A 13,747-nucleotide genomic window follows, 5' to 3' on the forward strand; every position below is an offset into this window, starting at 1 on the left:
CAAACTGTGGTCCAAGAACTGAGGATCGTGTGTGGCTGCTATGAGATCACATCTGGTGGGGGATGGTAGATGAACAGGACTTGTTCCTTCTTATGATCCACACAGGATGTTCGGGGACAAGCTCAGAATTTGCGTGAACCCCAGATCACATGTTTTCCTTGGGCTTCAAGAGTTGTTTATTCAGCAGATGCCCGCTGAACATTTTGCCATATGCCAGGCACCGTGTTTGGCACTGCTTCCAACACTTGAGCAGTCTGGCTCAAGTGATTATGTATAATGATATTCATGCGCACATCTATACAGAGCAAGGTGCTGTTCTAAAGACTCTTCTAATGGCCAAGAGAGATTCAGTCTTTCTACAACAAAAGGAAAAATGCAAATTTTAAGATAAGACAGCATCCCTCTATGCTCTTAGACTGAAAAAGCCAAAGCAAGGCCAAATGACGGACCTATGTGGGCATCTAAGAAACACACAGGGTGTGCCCTAAGGAAATGTTCTGAAGGCCACTTGACTACTCTTAGATTACTCCAGGCATATGTCGCATCCAGCAAGAGCACTCTCAGAGGGGCTCTAAGAGGACAGGCTTGTGAAGTTCCCAATGGCACTGCGGGCATGGTGTGAAGTATTTATGCCAGGAGACGCTGGTACCGTGACATAGGTGTGCTATACGACAGCCTCACAGCAGTCAGAAGCCACAGGTGCAATCTATGCCCAGGCTGATCCTCAGAGGGTGAGCTCTGAGCAAAATGGGCAAGAGGCACTGAGTAATAAAATACAACGCCATTTATGAGCATGAAAATTATATCCACTGCAATATGCATTTTATATGAACACAGAAGAAGCAAACATTGCAGAGTTAGCATTCTGAAATGGTTGTGAGTAGAGGGGAAAGAAAGAAGGAGAAGGGGTGGGGACAGAGACAGAGACAGAAAAAAATGAATAAAGGGAGGAAGGAAGGAAGGAAAGGAAGGAAGGAAAGAAGGAAGGAAGGAAGGAAGGAAGGAAGGAAGGAAGGAAGGAAGGAAGAAAGGAGCCCAGCAGTCTGCCTGATTCCCAGTCTCATCTTTGCCCCTTCCACTAACTTCACCTTCCTCAAAATACTCTGCTTCTTGCACCTCATAGAAGAGCTTGGCCTCATGGCTTCTCTGTCTGTCTCTCTATCTCTATCTGTCTCTTTGTATGTCTCTGTCTCTGTCCCTGCCTTTCTGTCTCTGTCTCTGTTTTTCTCTTTGTCTATCTCTTTGTTTCTCTCTCTCTCTCTCTCTCTCTCTCTCTCTCTCTCTCTCTGACTCTGGCTCTCTGGCTCTGGCTTCAGTCTTCTTTGACCCTATCTCCTGTTCCTTTAAGGATTTCAGTTGCAGAGGCAATATTGGGCCCCCACTGGCTTTCTCAACCTTGTCCAGGGCTCAGTGGGCACAGAGCCCTGTGAACAGGAGCTGTGGACAAGACTTTCCCCAGGATGGCATGGGCACAGACATAGAAAGCAACACTTCACAGAAGGACAGAGGGGATTATGTAAGCAGACACATAGAGAACAACACTTCACAGAGGGAGGCAGGGAATCATCCAGGCAACCCACATACTTGAGGAGAAAAGGAACAGAAGAAAGGGTTGTAGGGTTGAAAGGGTCCACATTCACCCAAGAAGAAGCTGAGCCTCCAAGCCATCCTGAGACCATAGATACAAGCATTTGAATCCCTTGATCCCTTAGTCACATGCCTGGTACTCCATGCCACAGGGCTGCAGCCTGGCTGGGTTCACAATCTAGATGAAGATGTTCCTCCGGACCTCTTTACGTGTATTCTGTCTTTCTTTCTTTTAAAGGCAATTTGTGAAAAACTAAAGTTGTTTCTCTCTTCTATTGTTGAAAGGAGTTGTGCATTCGTATTGGAAAAAGAAGGCCAGATAATAGCCAGGGCTGTTGAACCAGAGCAGGCGTTCTGGGAGGTTAATTCACTGCTAAGCTACTTACACAAACAATGCCATTATCTTTCCAGGATAGATCCCACTCTTATCACTTGTGGGCCTCATTTCTCCCCCTATATACAAAGAGGTAGCCTGGTGCTTCACTGGGAGAATTAGAAGGCTCGAAGACGGAAGTGATGACTTTGACCCCATTTTGTTAAATGGCCGACCTAAAGCAATCATTCAGCTTGAAAGGAAATGGAAGACTAGGCCCAAATCTCACATTCTACCGCCTAAAGAAATCTAGATGGGGATAAAACGTTTCAAACTATTAAAGCTATTTAAAAGCTTTGCCCCCACACCCACCAACCCAAGGAGGAGAGTTACAGAACACACAAGCGAAGGCTGGATTGCAGAGCCAGAGAGCTAGTAGAGGCCTCTGTGAATATTGAGTCCTCCCTCTTGTGAAGGAATAAGAAAACTAAGGCTCAGTGAGGGTACATTGCTTGCCCAAAGTCACACAGTGGTCCGGACCAAGCTGAGCCAACACCTACCTCTGAAGTTACTTTCTTTCTGCCAGTTCTTGATGTTATCAGTGCCACAGGAGGAGATTGGTCTTCTGATTTGGTGTCTGACACAGGGACCCCCACACAAACGTGGAGAGCACAGCTGTCTCTGTAAGAGGCCACTCGCCCTCTGAGGTCATAGAAACAGCCCAGTGAACATGTGGACTCCCAACTCCTACTTAACACCATGCTGGGGAGTCTGGAAGTAAATTAATCAGATCATCCAAGTGTCAGGCAGAGCAATCATGTTTGGAGATTAAGGAGATTGGGACAAGATCTGTCAGGCTTCATATCAGACATTGCACTGTCTGTGGGTAAAAATTTCAGCAACTCAGTCTCCTGTAGGGCTGAGGCTTAGACACCTAAATTCTTCTTTCAAAGCGTGAAGAGAGTCGTTTCCCCAAGATGATGTGAAGTGAGGGATAGGACAAGGCTCACTCAGAATTCCTCAAGTTCAGGTGACAAAGAAAAGTGACAGCTGTGTGGTGAGCACCTCTCACTCTTTCTGTCTTCATCTCTCTCTGTTTCTCTTTCTCTGTCTCCCTTTGTATCTATCTCTCTGTCTCTCTTTGCCTGTTTCTCTCTTTCTCTATCTCTCACTTCATCTGTCCTCTGTGTTTCTTTCCCTGTCTCTCTCTTCATCTGTCTCTCTCATTCTCTCTCTCTCTCTTTCTCTTCTTCCCTCCCTCCTTCCCTCCTATTCCCTGTCAGCTCAGAAGGATCCATAAGCTTGCATTTGTGAAAAAGTTCCTTGTCAAAATACCCTACTACTGCTATTGGGACAGGCTTTGCAGTCATGGAAGACAAACACTGAGAGAAGGATCCGAAAGACATGAGGAGGGGTGCTGACTGTGGCAGAATAGACTGGGAGCCCTTCCATTGCATGTGGTAACAGCAGAATAATGTAGGTAACAGATCTCATATAAATCCCAGAGCCAACAAGATGGGGTACCTCAGTGAAGAGGGGTCAAAACCCCCAGGTGCTTCTGTGGAGCAACCACCTTGTGGATTCTGCTTAGAGCTGGAAGGGATCACAGTCAGGATGGAGTGTACAGTAAAGTACTAACAGATTCTGGAATGGTCCTTGTGAAATTTGCTGTCCTCAATAAGGACATGTGACATTAACAGCCAAGTCTTCAGACCTAGGTGGGCATAGCCCTGATTAAAGGGAACCTATGCCATTGGCTGAGCAAACACTTCAGAGATAAAGACTTTCAAGCCAATCAGAGCCTAGGGTCACAGGGAGGTGAGGGAGGGATAAGATCAGAACTTATTTTAAACAATGTGGGTAAGTGTCACATGAGTGTCCCTGTAGATTTGCTCTTTTGGTCTGTAGATTCTTAGGTTTCCTTAGTAAGTTTTCTAAGCCACCCTTGGCATGTGTGTCTGGGACACAGTGGCCACATGACCCATATTTGCTGACATGGTTTTGCTGGCACTCTATGTAGTTTGAGGAAGAGAGTGGCCAGTGGCTGAGGTAGAAAGAGGTTGAGAGAGGAGTGTCTGGGGTCCCAGTGTGACCCAGTTCACCCTACCATATCTAGTAGCAAATCCAAAAACAAAATAGGAAGGGTCATCTCCAATTCAAATACCTTGTTATAGACAGGAGGGAGAATGGCCCCAGGACTGGACTCTCATTTTATTTTATGGTAGTCGAGGAAAAGAAACATGGGTAGGATCATCACTCATGACAGTCTTGGCATCTGCTTTCCAATGGGAGACAGTTGCACAGGGATCTGGCAGGGACAGAGGGAGGCTCCTACATTTGGGAGACTGCCCACAGACTTGCCAAGACTGTAGTTCAGGAACCTACAATTCACCACTGAGAGTCTGACACTCTGGCCCCAACTTTAGTAATTGTTCCAGTGCCTTTTCTCCCAGTGACCACAGACTTCTTCCAGCCCCACTGTCTACCCTTCTAGATCCATCCATCCATCCACAGGCTCCAGAAGCTTCTCCAATTTGATATTTCCTCCTACAAATACCCTTGACATTCTCTTTACCTGTGTGAACCTCAACTCAGAGTCGAGGTCACCTAGGCTGGGATCGGCTTGTCTCCTCCCATGTTATTTATCTGTTCTTGTAGCAAATAGATACCTTAGGAGGTCATTGACATGTGATCATTGACAAGCCCTTCTAAAGAGATTATGTCCTGATGCCAAGTGCTGATGTAGAGGACGGAATAGATCTGGAGCAGGGAGGAGGAGACAAAGACCGTTGTGCCTCATGATGCTGGCCAGAGATCCTTCTCTATGCTGCCCATATTTGCTAATGATGCTTAACTCAGTGAGGCATATGTAAATGTCTTGCTCCTCCAATAAGCAAAGGAAGCCTGAGAAAAAACCGATTCCTTCCAGGTGTTGAGAGCTTGTGATGGGGAGCCAAGGATGGAACCTTGATAGTGTGTGATAGAGTCGTGAAACAGGCTCAGAATTGCTAAGCAAAGCCCTGCCATCACAAGCTAGGGAATGATGATCAGGGTTCAATTGGTGAAAAGTAAAAGCAGGAAGAAAGCAAGGCTGAGGAAATGAACCTAGGTATTTCTGAGGTACAAACACAGAGGCAGAAGGCCAAAGGCTGTGGGAGTGGGAGAGGTATTTAGAGTAGAGATCTAAGGGTATGTATGCCCAGACTTATCTCTTCCTGTGCTGACTTCACTAATGCCTTTCTCCCTCCTGATTTCCATGAAGAGGAGGGGCATTATAAAAGCAAGAGCTCTGGATCAGTTTTCCCAGAGTGAGAACAAAGGCTGCTCATTGCTAGGTTGAACTTGGGTTTGTTAATTGTGAGTTCTTTGATGGTGAGAATCAGGTCTGTAGATGGAGACGTCCTTCAAATAGGGAACATGTACAGGGTTGATGCGCAAGCTCTTGCTCCAGGAATAACCTGACCTCCCCCTCCCCAGGCTGCTAGGCTCATATTCCCAATTACACTATGGCTACCTTCCTGATGCGCTGGTGGACCTCACAGGAGGAGTGGTCACCAGGATCAACCTGCACTCCTCTCCCTCTGACCTATTGATGGTAGTGAAGACCGCAGTCCAGACAGGCTCAATGGTGGCCTGTGCCACCCCAAAGTGGGTGAGTAGATGGGGGCTTCCTTGGTACCCAGCAGTTTTTTCTTCACCTAGAAGTGTCCATCTATATCTTCTCTCTGAGGCAGGGATTCCAAATTCATATCATAGACAAGGAAATGAGCTCAGAGAAACTAAGTGAAGTTTCAGAGTCACACAGCTACAGTGCACAATCTGAATGCAGCTGACCACCAAATCCTTCCATATTGCTCCCTTCTGACCAGGAGCAGCATGTGACCCAGAGTGACCAGAAGGATGGCCAGGTTAGAGAAAGCAACCACAGCAACCATAGTGGCTCCACTGTATTTTCTTTATATTTATAAAGAGCCCCGATTCTCACCAGTCATAGAAGTAGCAGGTCTCATAGGTTACATAACATCCAAATTATTTGAGTCTGTTCTAAAACAGCTGGCTCCCTGTCTAAATGATACTTCCTGTTCTCTTAAACATTGGCCAAGTCACACCATTCCTTGCAGAGGGATGTTGTTGAGTCTAGGAGACCCTACTGACATGGGTTTTGCTATGTCTTGCTCATGACAAATGATCAGTGGAGCAATTAGTACTTGTCCTCAGAGCCCCATGAGTTTCATAGTCAGTGGGGTGGGTAGCTCCTGGCCATGAAATATTGAGACCTCTTACCCAATAGCCTCCAGTTGTAACTCATAGTAACACACACACACACACACACACACACACACACACACACACACCCCTTTCTTGCTGGGTGGTGGCTCACTAATTCAGTTGTGCTACTGTCTGAATGTCTCCAAAGAACTCTGTTCTTCCTTTCTGCAGCTGACAGAAGAGTCCGAGGTTATGGAGAATGGGCTGGTGAGCCAGCATGCATACACAGTGACTGGAGCTGAGAAGGTAACCATGCCGGTCTAGTATCTGTCCTCTGAGTTCCTCTACACAGGAGCCAGAATCAGATGCCTGCAGCAAGGCCAGTAGCTAACAAGAGTATTTCTTACTCTCACCCTATAGCTTCCACCACCAGCAGTCTCAATTCCTTCTCCAATGTTATGGTGCCTAGGGTCCTTCTTCCTCTATGTCTTTGCTTTCTATGATGTGAGCATAGAGTGGGATCTACACCATAGAGAGTTAGGATCAATCAATAGAGAGGTTGACTGTCTTGAAACTCATTTCATTTGTGACATATAAACCAAACTGATAGAAGACAGATCCTCTAAGCTTAAACAAGACGACATTTGTTTCTCTCTTGGGTAAGCAGGTTATTCTGGGTCAGTGGGTGTCTTAGTCACTGTTCCATTGCTGTGAAGAGACATTATGACCAAGGCAACTCTAGAAAAGAAAGTGTTTAACTGGGGCTTGCTTGGTTTTAGAAGGCTATAACATGATCATCATGATGAGAATCAGACGGGCACAGTGCTAGAACAGTAACTGAGAGCTTTTCTTACTGATCCGTGGTGTGTGTGTGTGTGTGTGTGTGTGTGTGTGTGTGTGTGTGTGTGAGAGAGAGAGAGAGAGAGAGAGACAGAGACAGAGACAGAGACAGAGACAGAGACAGAGGGAGAAACAGAAAGAGAGAGAGACAGACACAGAGAGAGAGACAGAGAGAGAGGGAGAAACAGAAAGAGAGAGAGAGACAGAGACAGAGAGACAGAGAGGGAGGGAGAGAGAGGAGAGAGAGAGAGACTGAGAATGAAACTGATGTAGGTTTTTAAACCCTTAAACCTATCTCCAGTGACACACCTCTTCCAGCAAGGCCACACCTCCTAATCCTTCTCAAATGGTCCCACTAATTAGGGTCCAGTTATTCAAATATATGAGCCTATGGGTAACCTAACACCCAGAGTAGCAGATTCTACCTGTGAGTTCAAGACACATTCTGTACCCTTGTCTTGTAGCTTGGAAAGAAAAAGAGGTCAGGAGCCATTCTTTGTTCTCTATAGTGGACAATAAGACATCCACTCCCTATGCGCATATGCACACATGTGTGCACGTGTGTGCACACATAAATGTGCTCGCACACATACCTCATTGGCTTACATTTAATCTCCCAGCCATACAGTGACTTGAAGGAGGCTCGAAGGAGTCCGGCTGCTTCTCTCTGCTCAGATGTTTTTTGGCTCCATGGGGGAGAAGGGCAGTCTATTGGAGAACTCACTACAAATGAACGAAAATGTGTGTGGTTTCTGGATAAAGTATGATCCATCTAGAAAACACTACCAGCGTCCAGCTTCCCCCATTCTAAAATGATGAAGCTGAAAGCTGATGGGAGAAACATCTTTCTGAAGGTCACAAAGATGGTGACATGTGAGACAGCTGCCTGGCACTTGGCTTCCCCAGTTGGCATCTGCAGTCATCAAACACCTGTGTAGTGGCATTTCCTCATCTACCCAAAGGTTTTCCACAGCATTCCCTGTTACTTCATTCCTTACTACTCTTGAGATCAAACATGGCTTCTGTGCCCTAAGAGACAAGAGTTCTAAACTCCAAGGCAGATACCCCAGCGGTGCCTATGAACTAGAGAATGCAGAATGTCAAGTGTTCTTTATGGCCACCTCAAATTGTCCTACCTATTCTCTGCCAATCTATCTCTCCCATCCATCAAAATAAAACCAGTTGCCCTAATGTTTCATGCCCTAGTTCACAGTATGGGACTCCTCTGTCCTCTACCTGCCTCCAAACAGGTAAACCAGCACCAATATACTGAAGACAGTGGGCGTGTAATAAATGCTTGTCTAATGGATGAATGCAATTGCATGCATGAAGGAATGCATTTGCCCTTGGCCTGAGAAGATGATACTGCTATTCTTCTACCACAGAATACATGAGAGAGTTCTAGAAGGCATTTCCCTGAGCAAGCTCATGGAGGCTGCAGACTCCAGTCCTTAGAACTGTGCATCAGACTCTCTCCTCTATCCTCCCAACCACCTCTGTGAACTGTCAGTGTTGACAGTCAATACTAGCATCACACTGGACACGCGTGGACATCCTATTTCCTCTAGCCCCGCTATCCCAGATGTGGACAAGTCTTAGGTTTACAAATAAAGTTTATCTCATGTGGCAACTGTGATCACTCAGCCATGCCATCTGGGTTTCTATGTTGACAAGACTTTGATATTTGATTACAGAATTGGAGAAAGAGAGCTGTGATCAGTGATTGGTATGTGTGCTGTGATGAGAGTGGCCTGAACAGAGCACCTGGGATGACAGATGACCAGGACCACGTGGCCTATAGACTCCTGCTCTGCCTTTCTGAGCACATCTCACATCACCTTCAGGAGACGTGGTGTGCAAACTAATACATGTGGAGGATGCATCTCAGAATCTCTGCCTCCTGCAGATGCAGTGAACATTAATAGTTTAAAGGCTCTGAGAATGCCTGCACTGGTGCCGCTTGGTTTTAATCAACCATTAAAATGAAACCACTTTTTTTTTTCTGGCATAGAACTATTAATAGTCAATGGAACTAGTCTTCATTAGAGAAAATACATCTAAGGAGCTGCTGTTTAGAATAGATAGCCTGGGGTACTTCTTGTCCAGCGACATCTTTGCTGAAAAGGCTGGCTAAGATCAGGAGAATGGTCAAACCAATGGAGGCATGAGCCAGCCCATTTTTATCCCTACCAGTGGCCTTAGCTCTGAACATGACCTCAAAGCCCCAGCCACAGCCAACTTAGCCATCAATTGGGCAACAGCATAAAGGACACACAGGCTCAGGGATTTGACTTTGTTAGAGACTCCCTTCCCGTCGGGAGCAAAAAGGCTATAACTCAGAGCCACAAGTGCTAAGATTAAACCAGCCTGTAAATGTAGTGTGCTTTTTAATCTGCTCGTCCTCCCTCAGGCAGGACCCAGACAGGAAGATAAATGAAATTGGCATTTTTTATTATGCACCTAGCTCTGCTGGCAACTCCCCTGGGCCAAGGGGTGAGTGTTTATCTGCATGCCTCATTTAGCCCTGCTCTAAGCCCTCTGAATCATAGGCTCCATCTCCTCCCTATGCCCAACTGAGCCCCTGACTCCACCGGGCACCAAATGGGGCCCGTCGAGCTTTGCAGCACACCAGGTGACCGTTTCTCATGCCCCTGCTCGGTGGGTATCAGCAGATGCTGACAGCTGAGGATAGGCTTGGGGTAGGTCAGAGAGGATGAAAGCCTAGGTGTGTGCCAGGAGCCTCTGCCATCTGGAGAAACTGCAAACCTTCTGGTGCATCCTGGTGAGACATGGGGCAGACCTGGAAAGAAACACAAAAGACCTTTTCTAAGCGAAGTCCCAGGTTATGTGCCATGCTGCGTCTCCAGAGCTGTACCTGTCAATGGTCACATGGGCCTAAGCATGATGACTCCAGGGTTATATCCAAGGCCAAGGACACAGCCACATGTCTTTATCCATATCTAATTCCAAAATGTAGAGCCTAGGCCTAAAGGACTGACAGCCGCTAGGATGGGAATTCTCCCTTTGCCTGCCGCTTGCCTACTCGGTAGTCTCGCAAAAATTGCTTCACCTCTATAATTCTGTTTCTTCCTCTGCAAGGCTTAGACTGTAAAAGTACCCACCCCAGAGAACTGAGAGAAAGTTGGCTGGGTGGGACATCTGCACAGTTTCTCCTTGCCCAGTAATAGGCCGTTCATTTTCTCGGCAGCCTCTACCATGGAGTCGGTGGGCAGCTCCCTCCTTCCGTGGGCCTTCCATCTCCTTAGACAGTATTAGCATGGATCAATAGCCCAGATACAACTCAGTCATGTTTTGGTTCCCATCTCCAGGCTGAGGACCCCTGGCTCCCAGAAGTGTGAGCTAATTAATGGTTTGTTGTTCTTTGTTCGGATGTCCCCAGAGTCCCACCCTTTAACTAGAAGTGATACCCTGCATGTTGGCAGTAAGGACGAAGAAGGGAGATCTAGGTTATTAGAGGCCACCTTCTCAAAGACTGGGGTATCTAGTCAGGGGTAAGATGTGGAATGAAAAGGGCTAGCCTTGGCTACCCTAGCTCCAAAGATGTCTCTGTCTTCCTCACATAGGACTCTCACTCACAAGACTGCACTACAGTCCCAGGTGGAAAGCTGGCAGGGATGCACACTGGGCAGGTGGGATAGAGACACCTTCTGTGTGACAGACTAGAGAAGCAGGGGACCTACAGCTCCTCCCCTAGAGCCAAATTCAGCATCCCATGCTAGGCATCTGCAGTTAAATCTGAATTCACCCAGTTCCAGAAGACAGCACCCAATGTAACGGAGCTACCCCTGCACCTTCTGGGGTCTGAGCAAAACAAGGGTCCTTTTCATCTCCTGCCTCTCTTCTCATTCCCTTTCTCATTCCAACTCTATGCAGGCAGCAAGGGAGACATTGATTTTTTTCTTTCTTTCATTTTTCTCCTGGCTGCAGCCAAATGAGGTCAGAAGTTAAATTAGTCCTGGGAGGTAAAAGCAGCCGCATTCATACTTCAGCTCTCTGCCCACTTTTGCCAGAGAGCCGTGACTATTGCTTTTCCTGTTCTTCCTTCCTTACAGATTCAGTACCGGAGGGGCTGGGAAGAAATCATCCGCCTTTGGAACCCCTGGGGCAACACAGAATGGAGAGGCCGCTGGGGAGATGGGTATGAGTGCTGGGAACATGGGCAAGTGGAGATTCTTCACTGAGAAGGTGGGCAGGGTCTGGATAGCCCACTGCAATCCTCACTCCAGGGCTGGCCAGTTCATCACTGGTTATAGCTGTGGGCACACTTATACACGCAGAATATCATTTTTTAGGCATCTATTAGACACCTATCATATATGTGTCACAAAATGTACACTGGATTAGGTGTGTGCTCTGATGTGTATACAAATGGTAAAACCCTGTGTCTGTCTTCCAAAAATCTTTGAGAACTCATGCACCCAAGATTAGCAAAGAGGGTGAGAGGCAGGATGGGAGCCAAGCTTCCCCTTGGGAAGAGACAGCTGGAGAATAAAAGCATCCTTCCTGGAAGGGATTCCTTGGGCCCAGATCTGATGATGCCACAGATCAGCTCAGAGTTGGCTTCATGCCAGGTAGAGCTCAGATGCTCATCCTGACCCTTGATATGGGCTCAGTGTACCTATACCACAATGCTCCTTGCTTGTGGTGGGAGCTGCTGACTAGCTAGGTCTTCAACACCCCTATGAGTATCCACTCAGCAACTTCCCCCAGGTTTTGGACTGGTCGTTCTCAGCTGCCATAGCCTGACCTCTGGTGCCCTACTGCCTGCTGTGAACAATTAAACGTATTGCCATAGCTTCCTCTTATGAGGAGAACATTCAATATTTGTCTTTGTGCCTCCCATGTCCCTCTTATCTCCTCTTCCTCCCATGGCAGTCCCCAGTGCCAGGGCAACCGAGAGGGAAATTCAATAGAAGGACAGAGGCAGCAATGCTTGATTGGCTTCTCTTGGTGACCAGTGGGACTGGGCCTGTCACATTCTGCTCCAGATCTGTGCACACCTCTAAAAAGCATCCCAGCCCAGCGGCTGCAGCCTCACTACCAGCGGGGGTAGGAGCAGGATCAGAAAGGAAATGCAGTGTGTCAGACAAACAGAACAGGACCCAACAAGTAGTGAAAATCAATATGGTGTGTGCGCTGAGGTCTGGAAGGCACAGGCAGACAGCCAGTGTTGCTGGACCAGCTGCCAGCATCCCAGCAGGACTCCCTGGACCAAGCTGAGGCAAGACCCCTTGATTCGGTGTGGGCTCTGGGGCTGGTGTGTGCCTGGCCATACAGGCTCTCAGGAAATAGTGCGAGATGAAGGGATATGTGGTGGAGGATGAGAGAGAGAGAGAGAGAAGGAGAGAGGAATAGAAGGGGGAGAGGGAAAGGGAGGAGAAAGGAAGAGAAACCTGTAGAATAAGCCCAGCTGGAAGCACTAAGATACTCCCTGAAGAACGGGAGGAGGAACAGGAACAGGAACGTGGGAAAGCAGTCATGCACCAAGCTAGCCTGATATCATCTTCATTCCTGTCCCTTCTCCTCCTCTCTCACCTTATTCTTAACGTTGTCTTTTTCTTCTTCCTTCCACACAGGGCTCATGTTTGCCGAGCAAGCTCTTACCCACTTTACTATAGCCCGCTTCAGTATCTGTGTGGAACTGGGTCTTGTCTTATTGCTCAGATTAAGTTTCACTCACTCTGTAGCCCAAGCTGTCCTTGAACTTGCCATTCTTTCACCTCAGTCTCTGAAGGAGCTAAGCTAACACGCCTGGGCACCCAGACCTGGATTATCCTTTATGGGTCTTAAAGTAAATCTGAGTAACCTTTAGCTGTCCCCAGTTCTCCATGCCCAGCACCCCAAGCTGCTGACTGTGGGCCCAAAGGATATTTTGATTGGCTGACAGGAGTAGCACAAGTCAGACCATTGACAACAGGTTCCCTGGGGTGAGCAGAGGTAATAAACTCAAAATGGTTAATATTTCCCTTGGGTCTTCCATGACCTGTGAAGGCCACAAGGGACCTCAGAGCTCAGAAAAGGAAAAGGTCTTGCATGTGGGCATATTCAGGGAAAGCATGGCAGATGGCAATGAACTTGGGGTGTTCTTGTGGCAAAGACACAGGATGTGCTTCAAAAGAGACACTAGGTAGGACACCCCTCCCCCAGCCAGGAAACTGCTGGGCTGCAGCAAAGAAACGGAGTGGGGAGAATGGTCCTGGAGCTTAGACATTCACCTGACAGGAATGAGCATGAATGGAGCCTCGAAGCAGGAGTGTTCGAGCAGAGCAGTGTCCAGCCTGAGTGCAAAGGGTCAGCCCCTCTCACCAGAACCAGGCTAGAAGGAAGCGGAGGGGACCGCATAATCACCCTTTCCGTGCAGGTGGTCGATTTCTTCCCCACTCCGTAGGAATGGAGACGGATGGCAAGAGCCCGATGGTCTAATCTCAGCCATAATTGAAATTTCAGTCGCACACACTTAAAGGCAAACTTGCATGAATCAATAGCGTATTGATTTACACTACATTTATTTTCCCTTACACACTGCAGAAAATGTAATTATCGCTTAATTATAAAATTGCCATTTTACAATAACAGATCTGACTGCCTCAGCCAGCAGCCGGAAGCCTGGGTGGTGGTCTCTTCCTTGCTGTCCTGACACAGAAGTGACCCGAGCTCTTGATATAGGGCTCCTCTATGGGAAAGATCTCATTAAACTTTTGTGCCTCTGGGGCCTACAGCCTGTGGAGCTTGCTGCGGCTTTGAAGCTCAAGCTGAACGAAGAACATCTGTTGCCTT

At 47.5% G+C, this 13,747-nt stretch overlaps 1 protein-coding gene across 16 annotated transcripts in view; it reads left to right on the forward strand.

Annotated features, from left to right (window-relative positions):
• The window catches only part of Capn13 (calpain 13), an 88,427-nt gene that overhangs the window by 41,350 nt on the left and 33,330 nt on the right, over window positions 1-13,747 (forward strand). For all 16 annotated transcript variants that reach the window (XR_015621981.1, XR_015621986.1, XR_015621980.1 and 13 more), the window contains 3 exon segments: window positions 5,378-5,552; window positions 6,341-6,415; window positions 11,023-11,108. Coding sequence is in view for 8 of the 16 variants with exons in the window: in XM_087553671.1 (XP_087409797.1) it covers window positions 5,378-5,552; window positions 6,341-6,415; window positions 11,023-11,108 (336 nt within the window). In the remaining 8 variants the exon portion in view is untranslated.

The sequence above is a fragment of the Rattus norvegicus genome, chromosome 6, assembly GCF_021556685.1.
Source record: "Rattus norvegicus strain SHRSP/BbbUtx chromosome 6, alternate assembly SHRSP_T2T, whole genome shotgun sequence".
NCBI lineage: Eukaryota > Metazoa > Chordata > Mammalia > Rodentia > Muridae > Rattus > Rattus norvegicus.